The 27704-nt window shown below is 51.5% G+C and overlaps 1 protein-coding gene across 6 annotated transcripts in view; it reads right to left on the bottom strand.

Moving 5' to 3' along the window:
- Positions 1 to 434: 434 nt before the first annotated feature.
- Positions 435 to 27704, bottom strand: part of LOC134520106 (uncharacterized) — a 68854-nt gene continuing 41584 nt past the window's right edge. For 4 of the 6 annotated variants that reach the window (XM_063345084.1, XM_063345085.1, XM_063345086.1 and 1 more), the window contains one exon: positions 435 to 480. In XM_063345084.1, the coding sequence (XP_063201154.1) occupies positions 447 to 480 (34 nt within the window). In that variant the 3' untranslated portion in view covers positions 435 to 446. Of the gene's footprint in view, positions 481 to 9023; positions 10390 to 27704 lie in introns of those variants that run through there. The other 2 variants (XR_010072360.1, XR_010072361.1) reach the window with 1 other exon arrangement.

The raw sequence follows: 27704 nt of genomic DNA, 5'->3' as shown, positions 1-27704 counted from the left end.
TGTCTACAGGGGTAGATCCTCTCCTGCGGTCGTATTGGTGTGTGGCAGTTATTAGAGGAAAGAATAAATATATATAAAATAAAAAACATGCAAGGAGACTATTTCACTGTCGCCCCCCTCCCTCTCGTGAGGGGGTGCAAGACTTTATCTCTTCCTTCTTACCATCAAAACTCCGAGGCTGTGAATTGCTCCCAAAAGCGAATGTCCCCCCCTGCAAGAGTAATCGTGATGGGAGTTTTAAGATGCGTAAAGTGCAAGAAACGGTCTGTCTCGTGTTCACGGTGCGCGCAGCAGCTTTGGTAACAGCCACCATTTTCTGGGAGCAGAACCAGCACGTACCTGTCTCTGTTCTCTCCGTGATACAGGCAGCAAAGAGGGAGGGATGATGTTTGCATGGGGTCCAGACCCCAAACTTGGTCTGTTTCTTCCTGGATCAGTAGCGGATTTTAGTTTTTGGACCTGGACCTAGGACAGACCCTCCTGCAAGGGAGGTAGAGATGAATTGCTGGAGATGAACATCTATGCTCAAGGGACTTTTCCCCTCTAAAGACGGGTCGCTGGGTCTTGGTCCTACTGCAAGAGGGGACAAAGCTCCACCTTGACTTCAGGAGGGTCCGAGGGCTGCTTGGGAGCTGAGCGAGCAGCAGGGGGACGCTGGCAGCTGGAGAGGACCAGTGGTGGGGTCCAGCGCTTGGGGGCAACCAGACCTAACCAACAAAAATCCAACCCCTGTAAGAAAAACCCAAAACCCAAATCCCCCAAACCTTACAGGAGAGAAAGTGCCCTCAAGACTAGCTCCCCACCAGCAACTTGGTTGGACAAGGTGAGATATATGTGCTAAAACTAAACTAATTTTCAGCCTCTTGAAGGAAACAAAATGACTGTTGCTATCATGGTGTAGCGTGAAAGCCTGGGTCACGGGGGGACGGGAGACAATCCTTTGTTCCAGCAGTCCCAGGTGCATCATGTACTGGGCAGAACTTTAGCTTACAATTTGGGATTAAAGTAAATCCTAGTATTTTTCTGCATGCCTGCCCGCTCCCTGGCTCCCAGAGACTGCTGGGTAACTGCCTATTATCCCGTGGTTCCACTTCAGTGCCCTCCCCAATAAAACTTTTCATATCCTTATAAACGAACTAGATTGCCGTGTTATAAACATTTACACTGTGCTAACAGATCATCTCCGCACATCAGAATTGGCTAAATTCCCTTTTCCAGATGAATATATTGAAGGAGATTAGAGATATGATAGCTTTTCAGATTGCTGAACCCAGAGAAATTAGTTTAGTGAGCATTTACAGAGGCTAAATTGGAACCATTAAATAGTGGATTAAATTGATGGTACTTTCATTGTCTGTCCTTCGGTACTGCTGTAAAATCAATTAGCCGTCACTATTCCATTCTCCATATAGTGAGATTGTCAGCCTGGCTAGGAGCTGCAGAGCCTCACAGCAGTAGCAAGCAGTGTGAAAATACACCTATTAGGTGATGTGGCATGAAATAACATCATAGGGCAGAATGTCCCAGTGAGATTTATCCCAGCCTTATCTCTACTTTAACAGAGAGGGGACAGACAATAGACTCTGGTGACACTCTTATCCTCCGAACATGTGCACCAGGATGCTCTCTGGACTGACAATTATTACATCGCCTCTCGACTGTCCTGAATTTTGCATCGGAAATCCCCGCTTTGCCCCCCTCTTAAACTGGCAGCGTCCCACATTAAGAGCGGCGGATTTGAGCAGAGTAGGTTTGCATCTGATTTGGGGAGGCGGGGTGGGGGGGACGGAAAGGAAAGATACCAACTTTCTCCCGCTTGCTTTTGTTACGGCAGCTCTTAAGTCCTGTTAGCTGGCTGATTTATTAGCACGTCTCCAGCCCCTTTTTTAGGTGCCAGGACGCTTTGTGGTAAATTAAGTCAAAAGAGAGCGAGAGGGGGACGGTGTTGAAGGCGCTGCTGCTCCTTCAGCGCCGTGTCCTCCCCGGCGCCCCCACTGCTTGGCGTGGACGGTAGTCACCCTCCACCTCCTGGGGCCAGCACAGCTTTGCCGCAGCCAAGGAAACTGAGGCACGAGTGTCCCACCACCTCCCTGAGACATCAGGGACATGACACAGGCCGGAGTTCTGCTGAGGAGGACCACGCCGAGGACTCGCCAAGCCCTTTTCAGCTACAGTTACTGGTTTTGCACTCTTCCTTACACGTGAGAAAAACCAGAAAAGGGTGAATGGCTTGCTCCCAGGTCACGGGGTGAGTTGGTGCAGATGAGGTCTCTTCAGCCTCAACCCACCGACTTCCCACCACCGCTCTGCCAGGACGAGAGCGAAAGCCTGGAGCGCTGCTTGAACCCACTGCATGCAACGACCTCCTAAGGGGGGAAACGGAAATATTGCCCAAATTTGTGCTATTAAACTCTTCTCTTAAAGTGCGAAATTAGAAAGTAATGAAGAAAAACAAGTCTCCTAAATTTAAGCTTTAACCTTTTGACCTTGCTCCTGCCGTTTTTCCTCCCGGGGGAGGTCTCAGCCATGGTTTGAAAAGCTATCACCCCCACTGTCAGCTGTGGGGTGAACTGGAGGAGATTTTCCATCCCCAGAGAGCTTGCCTTTCAATCTTTAAGTTTTCTATTGAACATGGAAATGGAAAAAACCCCACTTTTCCAATAAAACTGCGTCCGGTTCCAATTTCTTGCATTGACGTGGCAAAGTTTTTAAATCCCTTGTCAACGTCTTAGTTATGCTTCGCGAAGGAACCATCTGGAGCTGCTGGCCTTCGTATTAAATGGTTGCTAGGCTTGTAATGCGGACACCCTGTCTTCTCAACAGTGCTCCTCTTTGCAGGGGTGAGATGGGACACAAAGTTTAGCATCCTAAACTTGGAGGGTGTTCAAAAATTTCCCCTTATCCCAAGCAGGATGTGGGGTGAAGCGGTGATTTCAGAGCAGTTGTTGTATTTTGGGCAGTGCTCCTCTACCTGACCCAAGCCTTTCTCTTTGCCGGCTGAAGCGGACGCAGGGCAGCGTCCCCATGGAGACCTGTAAAACACTGTGCACCTTCGTTGCAAGTGCTGTTCCCCAAATCTCCATCTCTTGAGTCCTCCTCCTCTCTCTGTGGAGACCGTGCAATGAATGGTCTCCCACATATTGTCAGCTCATGGAAGTGGGGGGAGATGTGGAGGGTAATAGGTAATGTCAGCCCAACGCTTTTGCCCCAGATTTGGCCATGTTTACAGAGACACCCTCCACTACTCCCCTAATCAGGTCTCGCTCTCCTCCAGCCGAGGCAGCAATCAGCACTTCGTTATCACTGGAATCTCATTGCTAATTGAGGTCTGAGAGCCTTTATTTCCTGGACATCTCATGCATGGTGAGGGCACCACCTTTCGCAAATAAATCATGTCATGATCTGTTTGGCATCGCTCACCTTTGCAGAGGGCTGGGGATCACAATAAAAATACTCGTTTCCTCGAAACCATCCTTAGAGTTTCCCTTTCTCCACCACTTGGCCCTCCACAACCACCCTGGGGTTTCTGGCACCTCTCCGTAGACGGAACCTCCACAGTGGATCTCCATTGTCAGTCCTGGAGTGAGTTTGTCACGCTACGGGTAACCGCGTACACGCAACAGCAATTTCCCTGTCTAAATCCATTTATAGCCAACATCATTTTTTTTAATGCACAGCATCTTCTGCCGTTCCTCCTCTCCTTGTAATTCTCTTTCTGTAGGAAACGTCTTGCGTCTTCAAAAACTTTGCTCCTCCGACTTTTCGGGGATGCCTGTCTGCAGGGACAGATTTGGTAAGTAGAGGTTGGCTTCAGGATGATGCAACACGAGCTGGTGCAAATCACAGGTTTCCATCTTTTTGTAGTCCACGCTTCCCTCCCAGGGAAGGAAGAACCGATGTGACCCTGAGAAAGCCACGCTGCCCAGCTGAGCCTCAGGGTCCTGTCTACCGGGACTCAGGTCAGGTACCTCAGAGAAAGCTCTCTCCTGCGTGGAAGCAATTTCTTCTTCTCTCTCTGAAGCTAAGTCTTTGCTTCTCCTACATTTCTTATTGCATGTGACAACCTCTAAGACTCTCTGTCTTAGTTCAAGCTATTTCTTCTCTACCTTAAGATTTCCGCCCTATGGTTTTGTCACTCCCTTGTGTCCTCGCAGCCCAGTCGTATCACTGTCCTACTTCGGCCTTGCCCTTGATGGTCACCCTCACAGGCAAAGCAGACGCAGCAGAGCAACAACTTTTCCTCGGAAAAGTATAGTTTGGGTAACTGCTTTCTTAAAATTGCTCATCCTGGTGATGGTAGTCCTCGATGGCTTCTTGCTCTGGATCCCATAGTAGGTTGTAGCAAGTGACACCTCCCGACTCTCGAATTCACCCCTTGCTGCTGATGGAGGGTGCCGTTCCTCAATCAACAGAGAGCTTCAGCAATCAGCCTGCAAGACAGATCTAACTGCTTCTGCCATTGCCCCATTTATCTTCATTTCCATTTTTGCGTTGATGGGTATCATACACCACAAAGAGCCAGCCCAGCCGTGAAATGACACCGGACTGGCAACCTCATAATTATCCAGGCTCACGTATCAATTCTCTTCAATCCCTCCGTGACACTCCATTGCTTCCTCATAACTTCCTCATCTGACAGATCAGCACTGTGCACCCGAACCGCCTGAGAGCCCCCGGGTAATAGCCTCAGGGACAAAGTTAGCCCTGGCAGAAGTGGGCAAAGACGCTTGTTGGCTTCAGCGGGAGTTTTGCTCACTTTGTGCCAAGCCTGAATTGTGTCCAACCTCTCTCTCTCCATGCGCACAAAGACCTCAGCTCCTTTATCTGCACGGAAAAAGTCTTGGGGGGGTACCGTCGTGTACAGGAACATCCCTGGCTCATGCAGAAACTTGGAGATGGCTCCTCCTCCGTGTTTACTCTGATGTAGCCTGTCTTAAAGCAGTCCTGTCTCTAGCCACATTTGAATTTTCCTCCATATTTGGCACTAGGACCACATTGAAATGTCTCCTGAGGCAGGATGGGGTTGGTGCTGGTGTGGGGCACACCAGCTTATGGATTAGGTGCAGCGAGCCTGAGCTTCACCCTCTGCGCCCACCTCTGCTACACCAGGTCCTGAGCAGAGCACGAAGGCCATGGTAAAGGAGAGGAGGGCTGTCTGCCTTGGAGAGCACGGGCCACCAACCCCCAGGCTGGAGCAGCGCCTGGACCGTGGCCCAAGGCTCATCTGGGAGCTGCTGCGTGTCCATGTGGTTTCATACTCTTAACGCTGGGTGAAAAGCCAGCCACTGGTGCGTTTTATACCTGCCTACGGTCCCCGTGGCTCCATCTGGTCCTCCCTGACTCAGACCTGGCGTCAGGGGCTGCTCCCCTGGGTTCAAGGTGCAGCACCGCGAGGACCCACCGTGCTCTGGAGCTGTAGGACCCCGCTCGCTCTGCGAGCCGCAGTGGTGGTTTGGCCTGACTCTTTCTTTTTCCTCTCCTTGGGATGCACTTAAAACTCCTCTGGCCATCCAAAGTGATTGTTCCATGGGTTCGGACACGACATGAAGATGTCAGAGGGGCAAAGGCGGGAAACACCGCTTATAAATTTCCTCCCCCACACAGCCTGGCCGTTTCGACCAGAACATCTCCCCTGTTTTGGGGCACAGCGATTGCTCCACAAGCGTGGGAGCACTGGGGGGAGCTCTGCAAGAAGCCTAAGGGACTTGCCCCATCCCGTGCAAACAAACCACAACGCCCAGCAGCAAACCCCAGCCCAAAAACCCCCTCAGAGATGCTCTCCCTCCTCACCACCCAGAGAAAATGCAACCCATGGGCAGGGTTCCTCCCACGAGCCGGAGGAGAAGGGATGCCGGGCAGAAAGCTGGCATAAAGAAACTTTTATTCTTGCTGCTGCTTGAATCCCTGGTCTGGGCGGGCGAGGAAGCCTCGTTGGCTGCCCCGGTGCTGGCAGAGCCGCCAGGCAAGCTGGGCGGTGGGTGTTGTGCTGCCCGAGCCCCTGCTGCTGCCGGCAACTGCCTTCCTCGCCTGCATCCCGGGCCCCTTCTGCCCGTCCGATGGGCACAGCGTGTGTCCCCGGCGAGGGGGGGGACGACACACAAATCCTGCCGTCGGGGGGAAGAGGCTGCTGGAGTCAGGGAAAGCCTCACCACTGGTTTTTAATTTGCCTTGGATCCTGGCCATTATCATTAGAATAATCTCAAGCAGGTGATAGGCAGGAGTAAATTAATTCCAAATAAAAGCGCTGGGGGGTGGGTGCCAAGGAAGGGCAGGGGTGGGCATTGGGTACAGCCTTCGCGGGTCGGTCAGAGGGGACGTTTGGTGACAAAGTGGACTTGGACCCGCCTTGGAAGGAGCACGTTTCCCCTCCGATGGTACATTTGTTTGTGCTAAAGATCCTCAGATCCGACACGCACAAGCCAGTGTTTAACAACGGATGCGGAGGGTGGTGGGAGGGGGGTTATTTATGCGATTTTATTTTTAATTCGCCTCGTCCACCGAAATCATGTGCATGGAAACAATTGAAAATAAATTATCTCCCATCTCCAGAAAGAACCTTTCACTGTTGTTCCTGGAGCCACCCGGACACACGAACAATTAATCCTCGACTCCAGACCCAAGTGACTCAACCAATAAAACAGCTGTCAGCTGCCGGTCCTGGGGAGGTGCTGCCTAATATCCCAGGAGAGGATAATTATTCTTATCTGATTTGGCTCTGGAATGAAATCATAAAAAGCCACGTCCCATTCTGTAAATTCAGTTCTTCTTAGCAGGTTAAGCAGAGCCCAAATGACTAACATTTCTGTCAGCATCGACTCTGGCTAAGGGCTAATATACCATGAAGAATAACCCAATAATAAATCTTATTATAGGGAAGGAAAGGGAAAAAAAAAAAAAAAAGAGAGAGCATGCAAGAGTGTGAAACCTCAGAGACGACCTAGGAGGGTGCGAGGCAATTTCAGTGGCTGACAAAAGTGGTTTCAGATTGCCGTTCAGAGGGAAATTTCTCAGTCATTTTATTAAAAATTCCCCAGAATATTGACCCAAATCTGAATGTTTTGGGTGGAAGCGTTTCTGGAGCCAGAGACCTATTTTCTTGTCCTTTGGCTGTTTCTCTGCTACAATCGATGCCTCTTGGTGTGCAATGAGCGGATTTTGCAAAGATATTCCCCCCACCATAGAGAGAGAGAGACTTTGAAAGCACAGCAGTAATGTGGGAACACTGACCCCCAAACAAGCCTTCAATGCTCCCTGGGGTGGAAAATCCCTCTGGAGCCTGGAGGTGGAGAAAACTGATGCCACATGCTGCATCTCCCTGCCTTTGAGGTGTCAGGCAAACCCAGGTCCCTTGAGTTTTCCTGCACCTGGGATGTCTCTAGCCCAGTGTAGGACCAGGGCTGGGTCACCCAACGTCTTGCGAGGGCAAAGAAGCTGGAGGTGGAGGCCAAACTGGATAAAGAGTTTCAAAACCAAACTTTTGAGTCCCTCCCTTGGATAAACGCAGGCTCAGATGCTGAAGTCGATGTCTGGGAAGGACCTGCTCTTTGGAAATAGCGAGCTCTCCCTCATCACGGCAAGATTTACTGCCTGGGTGGAAAGTGCTTTGTTGGGGGGATGGGGCACGGTGTTGAGTTTAAAGTTCAGGATGACCTTTGCTGTTGTCTTTCATACCGCTGATCAAGAGGCTCCTGGAAATAATGACCGTGCAACTCAATCTGATGTCCCTGGGTCTCTGTTTCCACCAGTGCCCCCCAGCAAACAGTTTCCCAGGCGAGCAGGTTGGACGCCCTCTGAAGCATCGTGTGGTGGGACCCCAGCAGGGCATGGGGACAGCTGGGGACAGAGCTCAAGGGGCTCGCGGGGGCTCTTCAGTTTGGGAAACTGCCGAGAGGTCTGGGGAAGAGGAGCTCCGCAGAAGATTGATGGCAGAACTCTGGTGCCACCAAAGTGTTTCTCCAGTGCCTGGGAAGGACGTTAAGGAAGAGTGGGGACCTGGTGGCCAGGACAGGCTGGCGAGGAGCCTCAGACCCCAGCAGGGAAACCCCAGTCACAGCTACACAAATCATGTGCGCTTTTGCCTTTGGTTTGTTGCTCCATCCCAAGGAACCAGCAGTGGTTGGACACTTGGGGGACCACCCGGACAGGGACAAAGAGCTGAGGGGGGGTGGTAAGAAGACGCCCCCGGTGCCAGAGGGACCTGGGACCCATCTCATCTTCCCAGGGCTGCTCGGGGCTGTCGCACCATGACATTGCCGTTGTGAAGTGTGCGATTCTCCCAGGCCTGGCTGGAGGGGAGCTAGATACAATCTCAAGGAGAGGCAAAGGCAGGGCTGGGGGTACCGGGGGGGTGTCAGCGATGCTGTCTCTGGGCTGAGGAGGAGAAGCGAGGAAGAGCACCAGGATGCAACCGCACTGGGGAGGGGGGTGGGTGCCCAAGGCAAGAGGGGTTGCAGCGAGGGCTTCTCATGAACCAGCAGGACCCAGACTGTCCCGACGGCATGGGGCGTTTTGGGGAGGAGCAGGGCAGCCGTGCTGATGAACAGGAGGTATTTAGAGCAAGTGGGACAGAGCCCACAGGTGTCACCCAGATGCGAGGTCGTCTTCCATCCCTCCTGGGCAGAGACACCAGCTTTTATGGCTCTTTCCTCTTGGGAGCTGCCTACGACCATTGCACGGGGAGCAAGGGCGCAGCGAAAGGCAATATAAATACCACCCAGCACTGCTTGTGTCCAGAGCGCCTCCGAGTCAGGCAAACCAAATCTCTAAAAAGGTGGGCAAATATTTGCTGAGAACGGCTCTTCCAGGCCTGGCTCTGGTTCAGGCTGATGGCTGAATTGTACATATAATCTGGAGAGGCAAGGCCTGGGATCTGGATTTTTTTAAAAGGGAGATTCCTCTGTTTATGGCAGAAATATTAGGACTGATAGAAAGTGCTATAATCCCTCAGAAACGGAGATAAATCTCGGATGGAAACATAATATATAAATTTTTATAAATCACATATTATTTACTACAGTCTGTGTACAATTAGATAATACTGCACTAATAAAGCTTTATACGTTTCATTTTCATCCTTGAAAACCGTCTGAAATTCTGTTTCCGGAATAACTTTGATTTATGCCTCATTGTCCTCTCCAGTGATCATATCTCCATCTGTTGGGAGCGAAGGACTGGTGAGACTGACCAGCACAGACCAGCTAAAAGCCACGTGGGAACAACGCTTTCCGTCGGAGGTGAGCTTTATTGTTTACTATATGGAGATCTAAAGAGAGAGAGACAACTGGTGACACCGCCCTGGGACAATAAATTAAGCCACCTCAGAGACGGAGAAAAAAAAATTAAAAAAAAAAAGGGGAGTGATCGGGGAAGACGTCAGGGATCTGGTCTCCTTCGGAGGGAAGCAGAGAGTGGTCCAGTAGCGCTGGTAAAATCAAGATCCTTTGGAAACAGGAATGTCTGTGACGAGGAAGCTGCAACGGTTCAGGAAGGGGATGAGGTGGCCCAAAGGCGACCGTGGGTTGCTCTGGTCCGATGGAGGGAGAGGGTGGCCAAGGACGGGAAAGGCCCAGCGAGCCCTGCCGAGATGGGAACATCCTGTCAGGACGTGCAGTTCAAGACAAAGAAACGAGGCCGGAGAAAGCGACGGATCGACAGCGGTCGCGTGGGTGGCAGGACAGCAAAAATTGCCTCCGCTGGGAGTTGCAATGCAAGGCAAATACCTTTTTCAGCTGAATACCTAACTTGATGATCACGTATAGCTGGTGCTTGGGAAGATATTCCAACTTCTCCTCTCTGCAAAGGCAGACATTTGCATGTACATCGATTGAATTTACCCGTGAGAGATCTTGGTCCCGCGTAGCTTTGAAAGTGTTCAGACCTGATTACCTTTTTAAGTCCAATGCTCATTTTTAAGCCAGTATCTGTAGAAGACATCATGCTCCAAATTGTACCTGGCTTAGCTTTTATCTCAGATGCCTGCTTACCATAAAAGCCTGGAAAGGCACTACCATAACTTCTTCCAACAAAAAAAAATTAAAAACTGAGATTTCTGTGGCCAAGGGAAGCAATCAGTCAGTGATATTGGAAGATCCGTCATCAAAGTATAAGGCAAGGAATGAATAGACTTCTAAATCAGTCAAACATTTTAAACATCCCTTTTGTAATTGACAATTTTGTAATATTTATTCACAACAGATCTGATTGCTGGATTCCCACTGGCTCCCCTCAGGAGGGTTTGCGTGAAATCAGTTTGAAATGGTGTGTCAATTTTTTTCTGAAGTCACCATCTGGCTGATAGACTTGAGTCTGTTCTAATACACTGACCCAGTGAATCGCTGCTAAACAATTCCCAGGGGGCTCCACTCCTCTCGCAGGCAATCCGGGAGAACGCTGCCGGGAGAGAGCGGGCGAGACAGGCATATTTTAATGCGTTATGTTGAAGGATTGTAAAAGAATTTGATTTATGTAAAGAAACAGAAATCTTGGGATGGGCTCATTCACTCTTGCGCCCTCGTGCTGGTTTCGAATGGGAGGGGAGGTTCAGGACCAGCATTAATGACCTGAAACTACCTGAAATTGTGCCGGGGAGGGAAAAAAAAAAACAAAAAATGAAAGCCCCCCTCCCCTATCAACAGCAAGGAACCCAAACCTTTGATAGCAGCAACCCCCACAGCCCAGCTGGCAAAAATAAATATCGGATCAAATATATTGCACATCTATTTCAAATATGTGACAGTATATAGATGACACTGGAGTCCTGCAAAATCAACCCTATTCCCTATCACCAGAAATCCCTGGGATGAAATATGGTCAAGCCACCCGTGCTTAAAAATAGCTGGGTTTAACTCACAGTGTGAAACGCGGCCTCGGCACACGTGTTTCGTGTGTTCTCCTACATACCCGCGATGAGTTCATACGGCACATGTTGATAATTAGACGCTTCCTCTCGTCATCCCTCCGCCAAGCATTGCTGCCACCCTTGTGAATTATATTTCCTACTATGAAAGAGACTCTTTGCCATTGTGTCCCCAGCCCCAGAGCACGTGCGCCCGCAGCCGTCACAGAGGCAACACCGCCTGTGTACCTATACACGTGTGTTTGTGTACATATCCACCTAGACACAGACGCTTGGCATAATTCTAGGATGACTAATTTTTTTTGACAGGCGAGTAAATCATCATTATAGCATTTGTTTTTTTCCATTACCATCAATCATTATTGTATGTGTGATCAAGCAGAATTTGTCTTTGGCTGCTTAAAATTTTCCTGACCGTTTTTCAAAGCTAAATATCATCTCTAGATAAATAACACCTACTGTAATAATGTGCACGCTAAAGAGGTGATCCAGACCCCACTGAAATCACATGTAGGGTATTGGCTCCATGGACATTGATTTAAGTCCTAAAGAATCATTTGTTTCTCAATAGAACCCCAGTAAGAGTCTGAACGCGGAGAACGTTTTATAGGGTTTGATTAATTTCCTCTCCTACCAGTGGAGTAAGGCTACGGCAGGTGACTACTCATCAAGGCAGAAGAGTAAGTAGATATCTAAAGCCCGTGAAAATATCCAAAATATCACAAGCTGGTGAAACATGCAGAAAAGCCTTTTTGCAAATCTATTCAATTTTTAAATGAATTTGCTTCAGCTACGCTGGGGTCCATTCTGCAGGTACGTCCGACAGCAGCTTAGAGAAAAGAAGGGTTTGGGAAGACGGGTAAGAAACCCCAGGCCAAAAGGTTAAATGGAGACCAGAAAAAAACTGAAGTGGTCATCCAAATCCCTAGCCCAAGGTACCAGGAGCAGGGAAACAAGCGTAGACGGGGTCGAGACACCTCCAGGGTATCTTGCCTTGTTGCCACATTTGGAAGACCTTGCCTGGGGACATCCTGGGATGCTCTCAGACATCTTGGTGTCTCTACACCCAGCACCCATCAGGGGCTTCTATCATCAGACGGCACAAAACTCCCCCTAAAATACATCCCGCCATTAAAAAAGTGCAGGGAATCGGAGCTTGCCAGGACCGGATGGCAAGCGCTCTCTGCAAGCATTATAATTAACAGTAAGGGTAATAAAACTTTTAACACCGGCTAAGCTCAATCTCTAAGATCTGGGGGTTAATGTAACGGTTTTCAAAAGGACAGGAAAATAAAGTAGTAACAAAATGAAACGAACATTGCAAGGCCTCCGAGGCATGCTCGTCCCCTGCACCATCCAGTGAGGAAGGCGTCCCGGGTGTTTTCGGCTGCGGGAAGCCCTCGGTGCTCCCTGCCTGCCGCTTAATTATTTTATTACCGTGGGGCCGTGCAGGTTTGGTCACTGTGTGGCTCACAGACCACCGACGGCCTGGAGGACAGGCGGACAAGCTCCCAAGCAGCTGCAGCAAAAAAAAAAGCGTTTGCATCCCACTTTCTCTCCCCATTTCTGGGCTTGCGAACCAGGGAGAAACAGATGGGAGGGAAATAAAACTGACAGATGAACATTCAAAGTTTATCCTCGGTTTTAGTGGGTCGTAGTGGAGACCATTGTGGCAATGCTGTGCAAGATGTTCGTGGGATTTTTTTCCTTCTTCTTCCAAGAAAGTTCGGTCTTGGGTTATAAAAAAGGATGAGAAACAGAAGTAAAACCGGCCTGTGAGGCTTGGGCAGGTTTGGGGGTGATTGACCCTTGCCAAACCTGTGAGACTGGTACGGAGGAGCCTTGTGCAGGGTCCTGGGTGCTGCTGGACAGGAGCAGGGGCAGGAGCACCCATCCGGGGTGTCTTCCTCTCTGCACCAACAGGTTTAGGAGGTCGTCCCTTCCCAGGCTCCCTCCTCCTGTCCCCTGTCACCTGTCCCTGTGGCGAGGTGCCCTGGCCGGCGTTGGTAATTCTCCATGCAAGCCCACATAGGTGAGGGACATGTGTTGGTCCAGTCTTTGTCACGATCAGGTCACTTTGCCTTTTGTTTTTCCAGTCTTTTCCCAGGTTGGATCTGAAGAGAAAAGCATTTTTCTCAGGAATAGGCTTTTTGTCCTTGAAGGATTCTGCTGTTGTCTCCTTATTTCTCTTAATTGTATAACCCTAAGGTATGCCTCAGATTTACACAGCCTAAATCCAGCCTTATTTGACTATATTTGTCGTTATTCCAATTAATTGTGCATCAACTAATTGTGTAACATGGCTATTTGCATGTCAAGCTGGGGTCCTCATGCTGTTCTTTGCAGTGTAATTGCTCTGGCTAAGTGAATACCAGGAATATTCCTGAGGTTTCAGCCATTAATCAAGGTCTGTTGAAAGGAATATTAGCACCCTGGGAAATAAAAAAAAAAATAAAAAGGAGAAAAAAGGGAGATGCAAAATATCAATGAGATTTTTTTTAAATTAAGAAGAAGCCTTAAATGCAACAACAAGATGAGTATTAAGGCCAAAGAAGGTCTGGCCAAGCTTACAAAGGCCAAGTCCCCTGGAGGTCTGGAGGGTTGGGAGATGCTTGCTTAGAAATGGAGGGGCAACTTCCTTTTCTTGGTGCCCATTTTGGGGGTGTTTGGGCAAAGCTGCTGAGCAAACAGTGATGGGAGTTTAACCACGTACAGGAGCAGGAAGCCCAGATGTCAGCGGGAAGGTCTTTTTAGAGTTGGATGTCTTGAGGGAGCAAAGTAAGGGGCTGTCTAGGAGAACCCCATGGAAGTGGGGAAATAGTTGGCTATTCTGGATGTGGAAAGGTGAGGTGCTGCTGCAGGGGAAGAACCCAGCGGGGGGATGGACCCTGCCACTGTGGGGAGCGTGGTGGGGGTTGTTCACCACAGGACAGCAGGCTGGTACCCGTGCGGGGACGTCCCAGTGAGCAATCCCCTCCTGGGTTGGAGAAATTGCTCCCTGAACTCTTCCGTCACTGCACTGGTTGGAGAAGACACCCAGAGGGTTGAAGCTCCCAGCAAAGCTCTCCAGGTAACCAGTGCTGAGACAAATCCAGGCCTGGGGTCGCTCTCCTTAAAACATCCTCAGGAATATTTTGGGAGGAATGAGAGCGATGAACCACAGCCTGCTTCCAACCACCCACATGTGTCCCCAGAGCAGCAGAGGCACCCGGTGATGAACAGTCCCTTCCCTTTGGGGAAGAATGGATTTTTGTTGTCAACACTGTTTGCCCTGGTGATGTATATAAAGTTGCTGTGGGAGAAACTAACTGAAAGCTGCAATGATGGAAAATACTATTAATATCCTTGATGAACTGTCGTAACTTAGTCAATGAGCTAGTGACAGATCTGGCGCTGAAACTCAACCCCTCCTGGCTCCCCTACCGGCAACTGGTCCATCGCATTTTGCTGCCCCACGTTACATAGCTTAGGTGTCTCAGGAACAAAAATCATGTTTAGGAGAGGATCAAGGATGCTAATCAAGGATTATCAAGGATAATCAGGATCCTCAAGGACGAAACCAGGATCCTCCTGCCCATTCACAAGAAGGAAATTTGCAAGGTGAGGAGCCCGCAGCGATGGCAACGCTTTTGGCCACTTTTCAACACCTTTCCCAAGCTGGCGGGGAGGGTCCCGCGCTCGGCTTGTTTAACCCGGGCTCCTGGTGGGATCAGGGCTCTCCCCACTCAGCTGTTTCCCATCCCTCATGCTGCTGGATGGGCTGCGGCTCTGGTTTCTGCAGCTCTCCCTGCCGCTGAGGATAAAGTGAAAGCAAAGCTGGCCCGGGGCTGCTGTTTGCAAATAGAGATGAAGACAAACAGATGAGTTCAAGCTGCTGGAAGGAAAACAACCCTGGCGGCTCCTCTGCTTAATGGTGGGAACCTGGAAGTGTAAACAAAACCCTGGGCAGATCCTCCTCATTCCCACCGGCCCTTGGAGTCCACCGGTGTTTTTCAATCTTTACCTCCTAGAACCAATCGATTTCGTGCCAGCCTGTAACTTTTTACTGATGTTGTGGCTGTTTCGGTTAAAGACAACCAGGTGCTGCGTCCCTTCCTTCCCCCCAGTGCCGGGACCTCTCCTGCCCCCGTTCTCTCGGGCCTGGAAAGGTCCTCGGCTGCTTTTTCATCACCAGCTCTGCGACCATCCTGCAATCGCAGGTCTATGCCCCGATGGACATGGCCAAGAAAGATGCACGTCGAGACTTTTATCATCCTCCCTTTTCAGCAGTGAATTCCCAACACCTTTTACCCTCCACCATGAGCTCGTCCACTCGCTTTAAAACTCAGAGAAAGGCAACAGTACTCCAAAAACTTGCTGGTTTTCTGAATAGCGAGAACAGGGTGAGGACAGGGGGCAGGATGAGTTGTGGGGAAATCACCGGGGTTCAGCCACCCCCCCAAAACCACACGTGGAGGACCCCAGGGATGGGCAAAGAGCAGGCAAATTCGTTTGGGGAGAGAAATAAGATGTGCCTGAGTGCAGAGCAAAGTCCAACGGCGCTTTCACGAGGTGCACCCTCAGGAAGCGCTGCGGAGCAGACCCGATGCTCTCACCAAACAGAGCTCCCCTGGAATCACGGGAGGTTTGACTCATCAGGATGCTACATTTTTCCCCTTGTGTCAAGTCAGAGAAGCGAACGCAGTATCTCAATTCTCTCTCTTTTTTTTTTTTTTTTTCCTGACAGTCCCTTAATTAGCATGAGATTTCACAAAATTCGCCAAGGCAGCCATCCATCTGTTTTGCCGACTTTCAGTAACAATATTTATCATTGCGGAAGTGTCAAAACAATAAAACCAGACGACATTTATGCAAAGGGCTCCAAACTACTTTAAAAAAGGCCCAAACCTTGAAAGCTTTCTGCAGCATTTTGCTGGGAATTGTTTGCAGACACAAAGCCGAGAGCAATTCCTTCTGTACCCACATAAGTATTTTAAATAAGCCATAGAAGAATTTTCCCAGGGAGGTGCAAGGATGGCATATGCTTCTCTGTTGCAACTTTGTTCCAAGCAGTCAGATGAGAAAAAAAGAAATCTCTGCCTTTTCCTGGCTTCACCCCCCAAAATAATAATTTTGGTGAATATTTTTTACATTTCATAAATTAGTTCATACCAGTGACTCTTCTTAAGAATTTTAACCTGATCTGCCATGCAGTATGAAGGGGGAATTAACAAAAAAAATCTGCTTATTTAACTTTACGGTATTTAAACCAATATATAAATGAGAATTAATAAATCTGCATTTCCTATTGTCAGCACTGGTTGATTACAGCACTGTGGAGCCCTATCAAAGGGTGCATACGGCACACTAAGTTCTGCAGTGTATTTAAATTATCCATAATAAATTTACCTAACAAATTCAAGTGTAGCTGCATTTTCCCCTTGTCAGGGTTTCTCTGGCTGGGCGCACTCGGAATTATGCTCTGGCTTAACGGATCCCCCCACACACGGGAGAGGACGAGCCCCCGTAGCCCTGGTTTTGGCAGCTTTTTGTGGGGAAAGCGGCTTTGTTCAGCTGAGTGATACCCGCAACTCGATCTCTGATTGAACGCTGTTCCCCCCTCTATCTGATCTTTGGCAATGTGAGGTTTTAAAGCCATTTTGTGCTCGCAGTGTAATTTCTGGAGATTTTTGTCCTGCAGCTCTTGGATGCTCAGTGTTAAGGGTTGTTGAAGGGTTTGCAGGGGTCAACACCAAAATCATAGAATTGTAGAATCATAGAATTACAGAATGGTTTGGGTTGGAAGGGACCTTAAAGATCATCTCGTTCCACCGCCTGCCCTGGGCAGGGACAATCCCACCAGCCCAGGTTGCTCCAAGCCCCGTCCAACCTGGCCTTGAACCCCTCCAGGGATGGGGCAGCCACAGCTTCTCTGAGCAACCTGGGCCAGGGGCTCACCACCCTCACAGCAAAGAATTTCTTCCCAATATCTAACCTAAATCTCCCCTCTTTCAGTGTAAAACCCTTCCCCCTCGTCCCATGGCTCCCCTCCCTGCTCCAGAGTCCCTCCCCAGCTTTCCCGGAGCCCCTTTAGGGACTGGCAGGGGCTGGAAGGTCTCCCCGGAGCCTTCTCTTCTCCAGGCTGAACCCCCCCAGCTCTCTCAGCCTGTCCCCACAGCAGAGGGGCTCCAGCCCTCCCAGCAGCTCCGGGGCCTCCTCTGGCCCCGCTCCAACAGCTCCGTGTCCTTCTGCTGTCGGTGCCCCAGCGCTGGAGGCAGCGCTGCAGGGGGGTCTCACAGAGCGGGGCAGAGGGGCAGAATCCCCCCCTCGCCCTGCTGCCCACGCTGCTGGGGATGTGGGGGGTTCCTGGGCTGCCAGCGCATGTTGCGGGGACGTGTTGAGCTTCTCATCAACTAACACCCCCAAGTCCTTCTCCTCAGTTCTGCTCCCCATCCATTCTCTGCCCAGCCTGGATTTGTGCTTGGATTGCCTGGACCCACACGCAGGACCTTGCACTTGGCCTGGTTGAACCTCATGAGGTTCGCACAGGCCCCCTCCTCAGTGGGATGGAGCGGGATGCTGGGGCGAGGTGCCCCAGGTACCACTGCCCGATTTGGGTTTGTACAGGAGCACCCCAGCAAAGGGCGAGAAAAAGCATGGGGTAGATCTGCTCCTGGAGGAACTTCCCGGGCATCGGATCTGGAGCAAGTCAGTGCTTTCTTCTTCGAGCTGGGGACGGGGAGCCTGGACCCCACGGAGCCGGGCTGAGCTCCACGCTGATTGCAGGCATCTGTCTTCTCCTGACAGCTCTGCCTGTTAGTGGAGAGAGTCTGCTGTTTAATTTACCTGACTTGTTAACAGCTCCCTGTTTTGAAGTTGTAGGAAGTAGCTGATTTCACGTTTATAGTCGAAGCGTTGAATTCCCATTGGGCGGCTAAAATTCACAAATAATCTGGTAATTTGTCCGCTGTCTTGGGAGCCCGTGGGGACGCTGCTCAGTGTATATCACAGTGTATATCACCACATTTTGGTCAAAAGATTGATGAGCAAAGAGGAGCATGGAGCTGGCTGGCCGTGTGCCAGCAGGAGCTATCGAAACCGAAAGGCTCACGGAAATCTCTGCCAAAGAAAGCGGGGACGGGGGGTAGCACAGCACCCCCCCCCCCTTGCAGAGGGGCTGCGGAGGAGGGCAGCGGGGTCTCGCTGCCTTTGGGGACTGTCTGCTTGCAAGGAGCCACATCCCGTTGCTGCTGTTGGTGGCCAGAGTGAACCAGAGTGTGGCAATGGGATGAGCGGGCTTGTCTTGGCGTATTGCAGCTTTGGCCCCCCCAGAACATCTTGGGTGTCAGCTCAGTCTGTACAACATGGGGGCAAGAGAGAGCCAGCACGGAGCTGAGCTCGGCTCTGGATTGTGCCCAATCTCCGTGACACAGATCTCTTGGAGGGGAAATGGGCTCTCGGGAGTGCCGCCGCAGACAGATATCACACCCGATAGCCGCAAGTGGAACAACAAATCTTTGGAGTCTCTCATCATTAATTGCTCACCCCTCCCATCATTCAACGTATCAATAACTGGCAGCCCCAGGAACTGCAGGAGAGGAAAACACCGCCTGGGGCATCCCAAGACTGCATGAAGGGCAATTTTGACAGTCAAACCCTCACCGAGCACGTTCGCCAACCCTTGCACGACCCATGGAGGACCACGCAGGGAGCCCTGGGAAGGGGCAGACCCTCTGCTACACCCAAGCCCCTTGCCCAGCAAGCGGAGAGTGAGCAACCTCCAAGCTCAGGCTCTGATAAGGAAAGTGCTGCAGCTCCCCCTGAAATCAGGCATGCTGGATTTGTAAATGAGTCAGGAGTGAGGGAAGGCAGGCTGCAGACATCCCAGCAGAGCAGCAGGTAATCAGTAGGCTGTCCTCTACGGGGAAGGTGTTAAATCCTTCTTGGAGCGCTGACAAAAAGAGTTACAGCCCATATGCTTATTGCCAGAAAAATAATAAAAAAGAGTATTGGTTTAACCAAGTCTAACAGCCATCAGAAGGTTTAGACGTGTGCTCTCGCCCTGGAGAGTCGGTACGCAGAGGCGGAGGGAATGTCGTGCCCCAACCTTGCCATCAAATGATCAAAGCCAAGCCAACGGCAGCCACCAGCCCAAACTCCCCGTGATCCCAACGGGAGAAGGATGTGGTGGTAAAACTGAAGGTGGGAAACGCCCCCTGCACGCCCTGATGGCTCGTGAGCTCCCTCCCAGGAGACAGCTGCCTCTCTCTTCCCCCAGCGATGCTCCTGCTGCACCTCCATCCCTGGCTCCCCCCCGGCTGTGGGCAAGTCCCAGCGCTGGGACGCTGCTGTGGGGCTGGTGATGGTGCAGGGTCTCTGCCAGCCGGGCCCTGCGTCATGCCGGGGTTTCCACCAATGGCTGCCCAACCCTAGGTAACACTAGCCCCAATTTGTGAGTCTCTCCTGGGGTTTTGGGGCAATAGTTGGGTGCAAATGGGAGGAAAATTTTACTATTTGAGATGGACACGCTTGTCCCTTGAAGTCTGAGCATGATGAGATGGGAAGACCCCTCTTAAAACTGACTTCTCCGACCGAAAGAATAGAAAGGACCTTGTCAAAATGGCAATGAGTGCATGAAATCAGAGCAGAGGGGAGGAAAACCCAACTGCGAAGTGGCCCAGGCGGTGCCGCTGGGCCGGGCTGGTGGCACAGGGCAGCCAGTGCTGGGGCTTGGCTGTGGCGGGTTCTCGTTTGCATTAACTAGTGCTGCTTGGCATCATGTAATGCCTTATTGTTTTTATTGTTCTTGTTGTAAATACACCTAGAGGCATCTTATAAATAGAATTAATTATAGTTGTTTAATTCATTAGTTAAGTACGTAGCGCATTCTGCCTGCTGGAGAGGCATGGATGGCTGCGGTCAGGGGCACACGACGTACAAATCAATGTACGGTCACGTTCGTTGTGCCTGGGCCTCCAGCACCAGCTCCCCAGGCCCTCTGATCTCGTGTTTCCAGCTTCACTCTCAATACTGTCCTTTTTCTGAAAAGCTCATGTCAAAATTAAACAGCAGTTAGGAAAGTTTGGAAAGATTGGTCTACGAGAAGACAGCACAAAGGGAGGAGCAGGGCAGCAAATTTGTGTGAAAAGCACTTGAAAGCTTTTCAGGGTTGTGGGGACCATCCTGAGGACGAGTCCGGCTGGAGGACAGAAGCCAAGGATGCTCTCGCACAGGGCGGGCCACCACAGGGAAGGTGACACCCATGAGCACACACGTGCAGCAGCCCCCGAAAAGGCACTCTGCAGCAAGCAGATGAGTTTCCCAGTGTAGGGGCAATGGAGGCAGCCATATCTGAGGGAGGATATTAGGACGAGAGGAAACGGCCTCAAGTTGCGCCAGGGGAGGTTTAGATTGGATATCAGGAAAAATTTTTACACTGAGTGGGTTGTCAAACACTGGAAGAGGCTGCCCAGGGCAGCGGTGGAGTCGCCGCCCCTGGAGGTATTTAAAAGGCGGGCAGACGTGGTGCTGCGGGACGTGGGGTAGGGGTGGTTTTGGCAGTGTTAGGTTGATGGTTGGACTCGATGATCTGCAAGGTCCCTTCCAATCTAGACAATTCTATGATTCTATGATATTTACATCAGCCTCTGTCCCGCCTCTCCTCCCCCCAGGCTGGGGGCAAACCCAGCCCTTGGGAAGCATTGGAGAGTGAAAGAAGGGGCTTGCAACCAGGTCACCGGCTGTTTTGCCACTTACGCCTGTTCAACCTGGCGGCGGTGGAAACCAGCTCCACACTCCTCCCGCACTGTGGAGGCTTTCGTCCTCCCCTTCCGTCTCTCAGGGCTCGCAGCAGAGTTTTACGAGCTCGCCCTGCCCAGGCTGCCCCAGCCCGGGGCGGCCTCGCTCGCGGCAGCAGAGCTGTTTTTCTCCAAACCACAACACAACTGAAAAAACACAGCGGGTCAATACATCACAGGGCACGCAACTTGAAAGGGAAGAGGCATAAAACTCATGTCACTGATGCAGGGCAAACCCTGCTCCCATTCCCCTGATGCTTGGGACATCCCCAGGGCTGGGAACTTTCCCGGCCTGGGGATGCTGATGGAAGCTCAGACGCTTGCTAAAGCATGGAGAGAGGTGAAGGAAAAGCTGCTGAGCAACCCCATCCAGAGCAATGGTTATGACCATTGGGCTCAGAAGGAGCTGGGGTCCAGTTTTGGCTCTGACGCTGCTTCAGTGAGTAGCCTTGGGCAAGTCACCTCCTTCTCTCTGCATTGCCTTTGCCCAAAGGCCTCCCTGGCACCACCGTTTCCCCACCACGTGTTTGCAAAACACAGTGCCATGGTCCCCCGGCCTCCACTCCTGCCTGTGGGCACGGATGGACCTCGGAGCTGCTGGTGGGTGTTGATGCCCTACCCCGTCCAGTCCCTGATGGACTGCATGGGTAATGTGATGCTCTTCTCATCCTCCTCCTGCACAGCTGGCACCAGACACAGTCCCCGTACACCACATACTGATGTCCCTGTGGGCCACAGCACCCCCATCACCCTCCTGAGGAGCCCAGCCGTCCACAGCGGGCACACTGCCCAAGCCAGGGCCTGAGCACCTTGCAAACAGGCAAAGAGAAGTTGACATCTCTGGCAAAATAGCAGAATGGTGGAGATATAAGCTCCAGCAGAAAGGAGTTCAAGCCCATTTTTGGCCACCAGGCCTTCTTCTGCACTAGTCTCATCTGGGAGGAGCGGAAATGCCAAAGAGCTGGGTCACGTAACTCAGCATTGGCACTCCTGGGACCAGAGTAGTTGTTTAAAGCATCCCACCTCTCACCCGCACTGAGGCCATCACGAGCATCCTCAAAAGGTGGTGTTGCGTCCTCCTGCAGGCAACTGCTTTTAATTAGCGCAGGACGGGCGACATTCACAACAAGATGGGAAAAAAATAATAATCAAAGAAAACCCAGTGAAGCCCCATGCGATAATAAAGGCTGACTCTAACTAACAGTTGTTATTCAGACATTGTTAATGATATTATAAGCACTACCATGTGCTAGGCAAGCTGTGACACGCACCCCGGTGGACATATGGATAATAAGATCACATGCCTATTTCAATCAAAGCCATAAGTACGAACTTGATCTGAATCGGAAGAATGTCCAAGCTAGCGGTAGCTGGGGATGTGCTTCGGGAAAGCAAGCTCCTACAGTTCAGAAAATAAATAAAAGAGGGAATCGTGGGCTGTGATGTAGGAGCAGGAGACAGCCCAGCCCAAACGCCCTCAGCACCTCTCAGCATTCCAGGGAAAGAGCCTGACCCTGGGCATCCGTGAGGGGTTTCCAGCGCATCGCTGCCATCTCAAGAGCTAAACGTCCACCTCCAGCGGGATTTTCCCCCTGCACTGAGACACCAGAGCATTGCCTGCGCTCAGGGGCAAGAGTTTTGCCGGAGTTGCTGAGGATGGAGGTGCTCGAGAGGCTTTTCCTTGACTCACCTCCGCCGTGCAGCCAGCTGCACGCTGCAGTGCGGCGCAGAGACGCGCTCGGCTCCCTCCAGCCCGCACCTGAGCACAGCCAGTCAAGTCACAGGCAGCTCACTGTCATTAGAAACACTGAACATAATCACCAAATTTAATGCCTTTATCATTGCTCAATGGATCAGTGAACAGAGGAGCTAAAAGAAAGACAATTAGGAGCGTCAGTCTATGCTAAAATTTTTTCCATTGCCTTGCTTTTGTCTAAAGAGTTATTCATTCTCTAATTGTGAAATGTAATTTTGTTTGGAGGCTTTTGTTATATTTGTTTTGTCGTGTGGCTAATGCAGTTATTTCCCGCACACAGCCTCTTTTCTCCCGCTCGGCCCATTTAATGGAATTCTTTGGCAGCTTTGATTTAAAACCATTTTGGTTTAGTGACCAGGACATTTCTGGGAGGCGGAATCAGATTGTTTCCTGGATTTCTGAGTCACATTTTGCTCAGCAAGATTCACTTCTTCAAATGCATGTTTTTGCGAAGGCCTTTAATCCGGCATTTTTGGCTCTAGTGGAGACAAATCTCAGCAAGAGACAACATTCCCCTCCCAAACCCCCCATCCTGGGTTAGGAGACAGGGGGGCCCACACCCAAACCCTTCTCCCACTCTTTTTATGGGAAGACCCTGAAAAGTGACCCCCCTCTGTGCTCTTCCTTCCCCACACACACATTCCCACTAACGGCTGCAAAAACCTTAGACCGTCTCCAACTTTTCCTTCCCCCGAGGGATGCCCAAAGGAGAGCCAGCACCAGCTCGGCCCCGTGGAGGCTCTGGCTGCTCCGGCTGCTTCGCTGCCTCTTGGAAATGGCTGGGCACCGTGCAGACCCACAGGATCTGCTCTCGGTACATCATAAACCACACCCGAAAGTTGTTTTTTCCACTCTAAGTGTTTAACTAGAAGGCCTCCTACAGCTCCAGAGCCCCGCTGAGCCTGGATGGCAATGCAGGGAGTGAGTAAATTGCCCTTTTAGCACGTTTTCTCCGACAAGAGGATTTTCAACCCCAGCCCCCCCTCCATGTGAAATCCAGAGCGACGGAAGACTGATTTAAAACCAATCACTGACACTTACACACTGCCCCTCATTCGAGCATCCCGAGCTTCGCCTTAGACTATTGAATCAATCCTGTCTCCACTGTCGCCTTTCCTAAGTAACAAACCAAATCAGATGATGGCACGGTCTCCTCTAATTGACTGAGCTGCACAAGTGTATCCATGTCTCAGGATGTGGGCATCAGCCGTGCTACGCAGGGGGAGACAAAGCCTGCGAAGATATCAATAAATCCCAGGTGGAGAGAGGAAGGGAGGAAGCAGGACCGGACCCGGGCGTCGGGCACTCAGGAGGCCGGGGAGATCTACAGGGGGAGTACAGCTTGTGGGGGGCGCCCAGGTTCAGGCATGTGGAAGCTGGGTGTCTCCTTCATGCCAAGATCATGCAGGGTTTGTGGAGAGATGACCCACCAGAGTGGGATTCAGCACGCGTGGGTTTGAGAGCAGGTGCAGGACAGGTCAGCTTGCCTTTTGGATGCGTCTGTTTCACGGGAAGCATTGGGATTCATCTGGTTTTAACAGATTTTTTTTACCTCAAAGCCACAGTTTTCATGTTTCTCCCGCTAAATGAAACTTCCAGCACAAATCTGTTGGGCTCACTGAAAACACCTCCATCTCCTGGCTGTCCCCCTTGCCTTCGGTGTCCACTCATTTGTCCCCAGAGTGGGCACTCCAGCTCCCCAGAGTCATGGGATTTTGTGCAGGTGACGTGGAGATCAGCAGTTTTGCTGGTCACCTCTCCCACCCCTACCCCGTCCCGCGTCTGGGGAGGTGAGACCTGCAGCGCCTGCAGTCAGCAGCCGACGTATGGGATGGGGCTTTTCACCAGCCTCTCCCTCTTCACCGAGCCACCTGCGTGGAGTTTCCTCCAAGATTTGGGCCCAAATTGAGAAGGCTGAGGACTCTCAGTCCTGCCTTTGAACAGAGCATCACTAACAGTTAAACAAAAGCCCCGGTTCCTCGTCCCCCTACCTCCTGCATGACTCTCCTGCCGTCCCCATGCCCCGGCTTCCTCTTGCCCCTTCCCTTTTGTCTTTTGAAGATGGGCTTTCAAGCTCCTGAACACGTGTTGAAGACATGCCTATTAATAAATGTCTTCAGAAAAAAGCAGGGGTAAGGAGAAGAGATAATGAGGAGGGTGGAGGAGAAGCTAAACAGAGCAGGCGTCCTTATAAATGAATTTCCCTGGCAGAGCCTAAATTATGCAGCAATTGCTGCAGTCATGAAATCCAGGGGCAGTCGGGCCCCAGTTGCCGGCATCCCTTGGAGGGAGCCGGGCTGCGTGGGGCTGGCAGGGGGAGCGCTGGCACAGGGGCTGCCCATCACCGTGCTGCCGGGGCTGGGGAGAGCCTGGGGATGGGGCTGTGCCTGGACGGGCTTCTGGAGGAGGGTGAGGGACCAGGGTGCGAGTGTACCCCGGCTGGGCTATGGAACTCAGGAGACACAGGAATCATGGTTCAAAGCAGATTTACCCTGCAGGGCTGAGCAAGGTGTGGGGTTATGCTCTTTGGAGGTGAGAAATCATAGAATCACAGAATGGTTTGGGTTGGAAGGGACCTTAAAGACCATCTCGTTCCAAACCCCTGCCCTGGGCAGGGACACCTCCCAGCAGCCCAGGTTGCTCCAAGCCCCGTCCAACCTGGCCTTGAACCCCTCCAGGGATGGGGCAGCCACAGCTTCTCTGGGCAACCTGGCCCAGGGGCTCACCGCCCTCACACCAAATAATTTCTGCCTCAGATCTCACCTAAATCTCCCCTTTTCCAGTTTGAAGCCATTACCCCTTGTTCTATCACTGCATACCTTTGTAAAAAGTCCCTCCCCAGCTTTCCCGGAGCCCCTTTAGGGACTGGCAGGGGCTGGAAGGTCTCCCCGGAGCCTTCTCTCCTCCAGGCTGAACCCCTCCAGCTCTCCCAGCCTGTCCTCACAGCAGAGGGGCTCCAGCCCTCCCAGCAGCTCCGGGGCCTCCTCTGGCCCCGCTCCAACAGCTCCGTGTCCTTCTGCTGTTGGTGCCCCAGCGCTGGAGGCAGCACTGCAGGGGGGTCTCACAGAGCGGAGCAGAGGGGCAGAATCACTTGCCTGTCTGCTAGGGGTGGTATTTAATGCCCTCAGAGGGGCAATGCTGGGGGCCTGGGCTGCTATTGGGGGTGAAATCCTCCCCATTTTCCCCTTGAGAAACTTGTCCCCTTTCTGCAGATACGCGTGCATCACCCCCAGCTCTTTGCCCCATCATGTTGACTTGGATGAAGCCCGTTGCAACGACGCCCTGGCAGAGACAAATCCCAACCCCACCAGGAACCACAGGCTTCAAACCAAGCCTGGTTCTGTAAAGCCCTTAAAACCCAAGCCCGGCTGCCCCAGCAGGGCTACCTGCCCGCTCGGTCCACGCCTTCCCCGGAGCGGGAGCGCCCGATCCGGGCGCGCAGCTCCAAGGTGATTTAAAGTCTCGGCTCCATGAGGCGCCGCCGGAGAAGTGAAATCACCGACTCGTGCGGCCGGGCTGGGAACAGGTGTGTGAAAATCAGCACCCAGGCACCCGCTCGAACAACGTTGTTTTTTCCTTGCGTGCCATAAATCAGCGCGCTAATCTTTCACTGTCCGGCGAGATCTCTCACTGGGAGGGTGATGAATTGCCCTCCAGCCCCTGACAGCTGCTGGGAAATCACTCACGGCCCGAGACAAACCTCTAAATCTGACATTATAGAGTGTTGAAAGGAAGAATGTCTGTTTTTATAACCTACCTCAGTTATAATAAATATTTAAAATCCACATTAACATCCTCTTATAGTTACAATCTGCCCTCTATGGAACAGTGTCCAACTTAGATTTAATTAGCAACTGAACCTTTCCAGCCCAAGCTCCTAGTTAGGCTGAAGATCCAAATCTCCAGTGAAATGCCTCTGTTTTCTTAAACTACCTGCACCGTAATAAATATTAGCCATGTCGCCAGGCAGCCCTGTTGGAGACAGTGCTCTTTTTGTCTTCTCAAAGGCTAACATTTAATTTAAATGATAGGGTCTTTCCAGACTCCAGGGGGGAATTTCTTTCCTGCTCTCCAGAAATTTTGCCATACTTCACCTCCAAGCGCTGGCATATTCCTTTAGCAGCAGGACGACGCAGGAATGGAAACACCTCGGCGCAGGTACGGGACTGGAGTGACGGAAATAAAATCCAGACACAACTGTTTGGGCTTCTGGCGCAGATGTGCACTAGAAACGCAGAGAAGAGACCTCCCCTCCATCAAACTGTGGAGAATTTGGGAGCCGGATCCCAAACTCCTGCAGTTGGCTTCTTTTGGAGAGAGGGAAGAAAAAAAAACTGTCTAGAAGTTTTTGCATGTTCACTCTGTTCCCATCTGCTTTTGCAGGTTGCCTTGTTTTCTCATTTATTATTTTACGCCAATTGTTTTCCAGAAGGCAGAGCTCATACTTGCTTCTCCCCTCTGTCCTGACTAGTGTTTCATCAGGGTTTTTTTTTCCCCAAAACATCACAGGAATAAAGATGGGCAGAGGCGTTAAAAAGAACAAATTTTCCTTCCTCTCCCCTAACTGAAAATCCTACGCCCGTTTGTTTTGAACTTTGGTGGTTTCCTCCCTGTCCTGCCTCTCTGCCGCTGCCATACCAGTGTGTCAGCCCGTGGCAGAGGGAGGGGGAGCGTTACAGCCAGAAACCAGCCTGACCCACACATCCGTCACCCCCCCCGCCCCCGACTCCAGAGGTGCCCTGGAGCCGCTCCACCAGCCCATCTGGATGCCCTCCTCTGGGTGGGCTCAATGGCCATCCCCAGAGTGGCCGCAGCCAGGCTCGGGGGCCAAGGCTGGGGCAGGAGGTTTGCTAAAAAGCCTGGAGGTGTAAGTCACCCCACCGGCACCCTGCTTTGGGGCTGTGGCTAATAGGAGAGGGGTCAGGAGGCTTCAGATGGGAAGGGGAGGCAAAGCAGCTGTGGTCTCCGCACATGCTTCGTTTCGTATTTGGGCGCCCTGCATCCAGCCCAGCTGCCGCTTGAATCAATAGCAGCGTATCAATCAAGGCATCCCCGAGGAAACCCGCTGCTCACGCAGAAATAAACAGACATTTTCCTTCCACTTGTCACAGAAAGCCGGCGATGTCTCCTGGCATTGTCTGAACTAAGGCTAAACGGGACGCCGCATCTTTGGCTGCACCGTCAGAGCGTAGGTTATGGCAACCGGAGTGTGTCTTATGTGCGTTGGATATAAATAAATATGCAGAGACAGCTTGGCCTGTGTTAAACAGACAGACACGGACTTCTGTTTCATTTCCAACTCCCCAAATGATGGCAG

This window comes from Chroicocephalus ridibundus, chromosome 8 (assembly GCF_963924245.1).
Source record: "Chroicocephalus ridibundus chromosome 8, bChrRid1.1, whole genome shotgun sequence".
In the NCBI taxonomy this organism is placed as follows: domain Eukaryota; kingdom Metazoa; phylum Chordata; class Aves; order Charadriiformes; family Laridae; genus Chroicocephalus; species Chroicocephalus ridibundus.
Note: the sequence above shows the minus strand (reverse complement) of the source record. Positions and strands in the feature narration are given on the sequence as shown.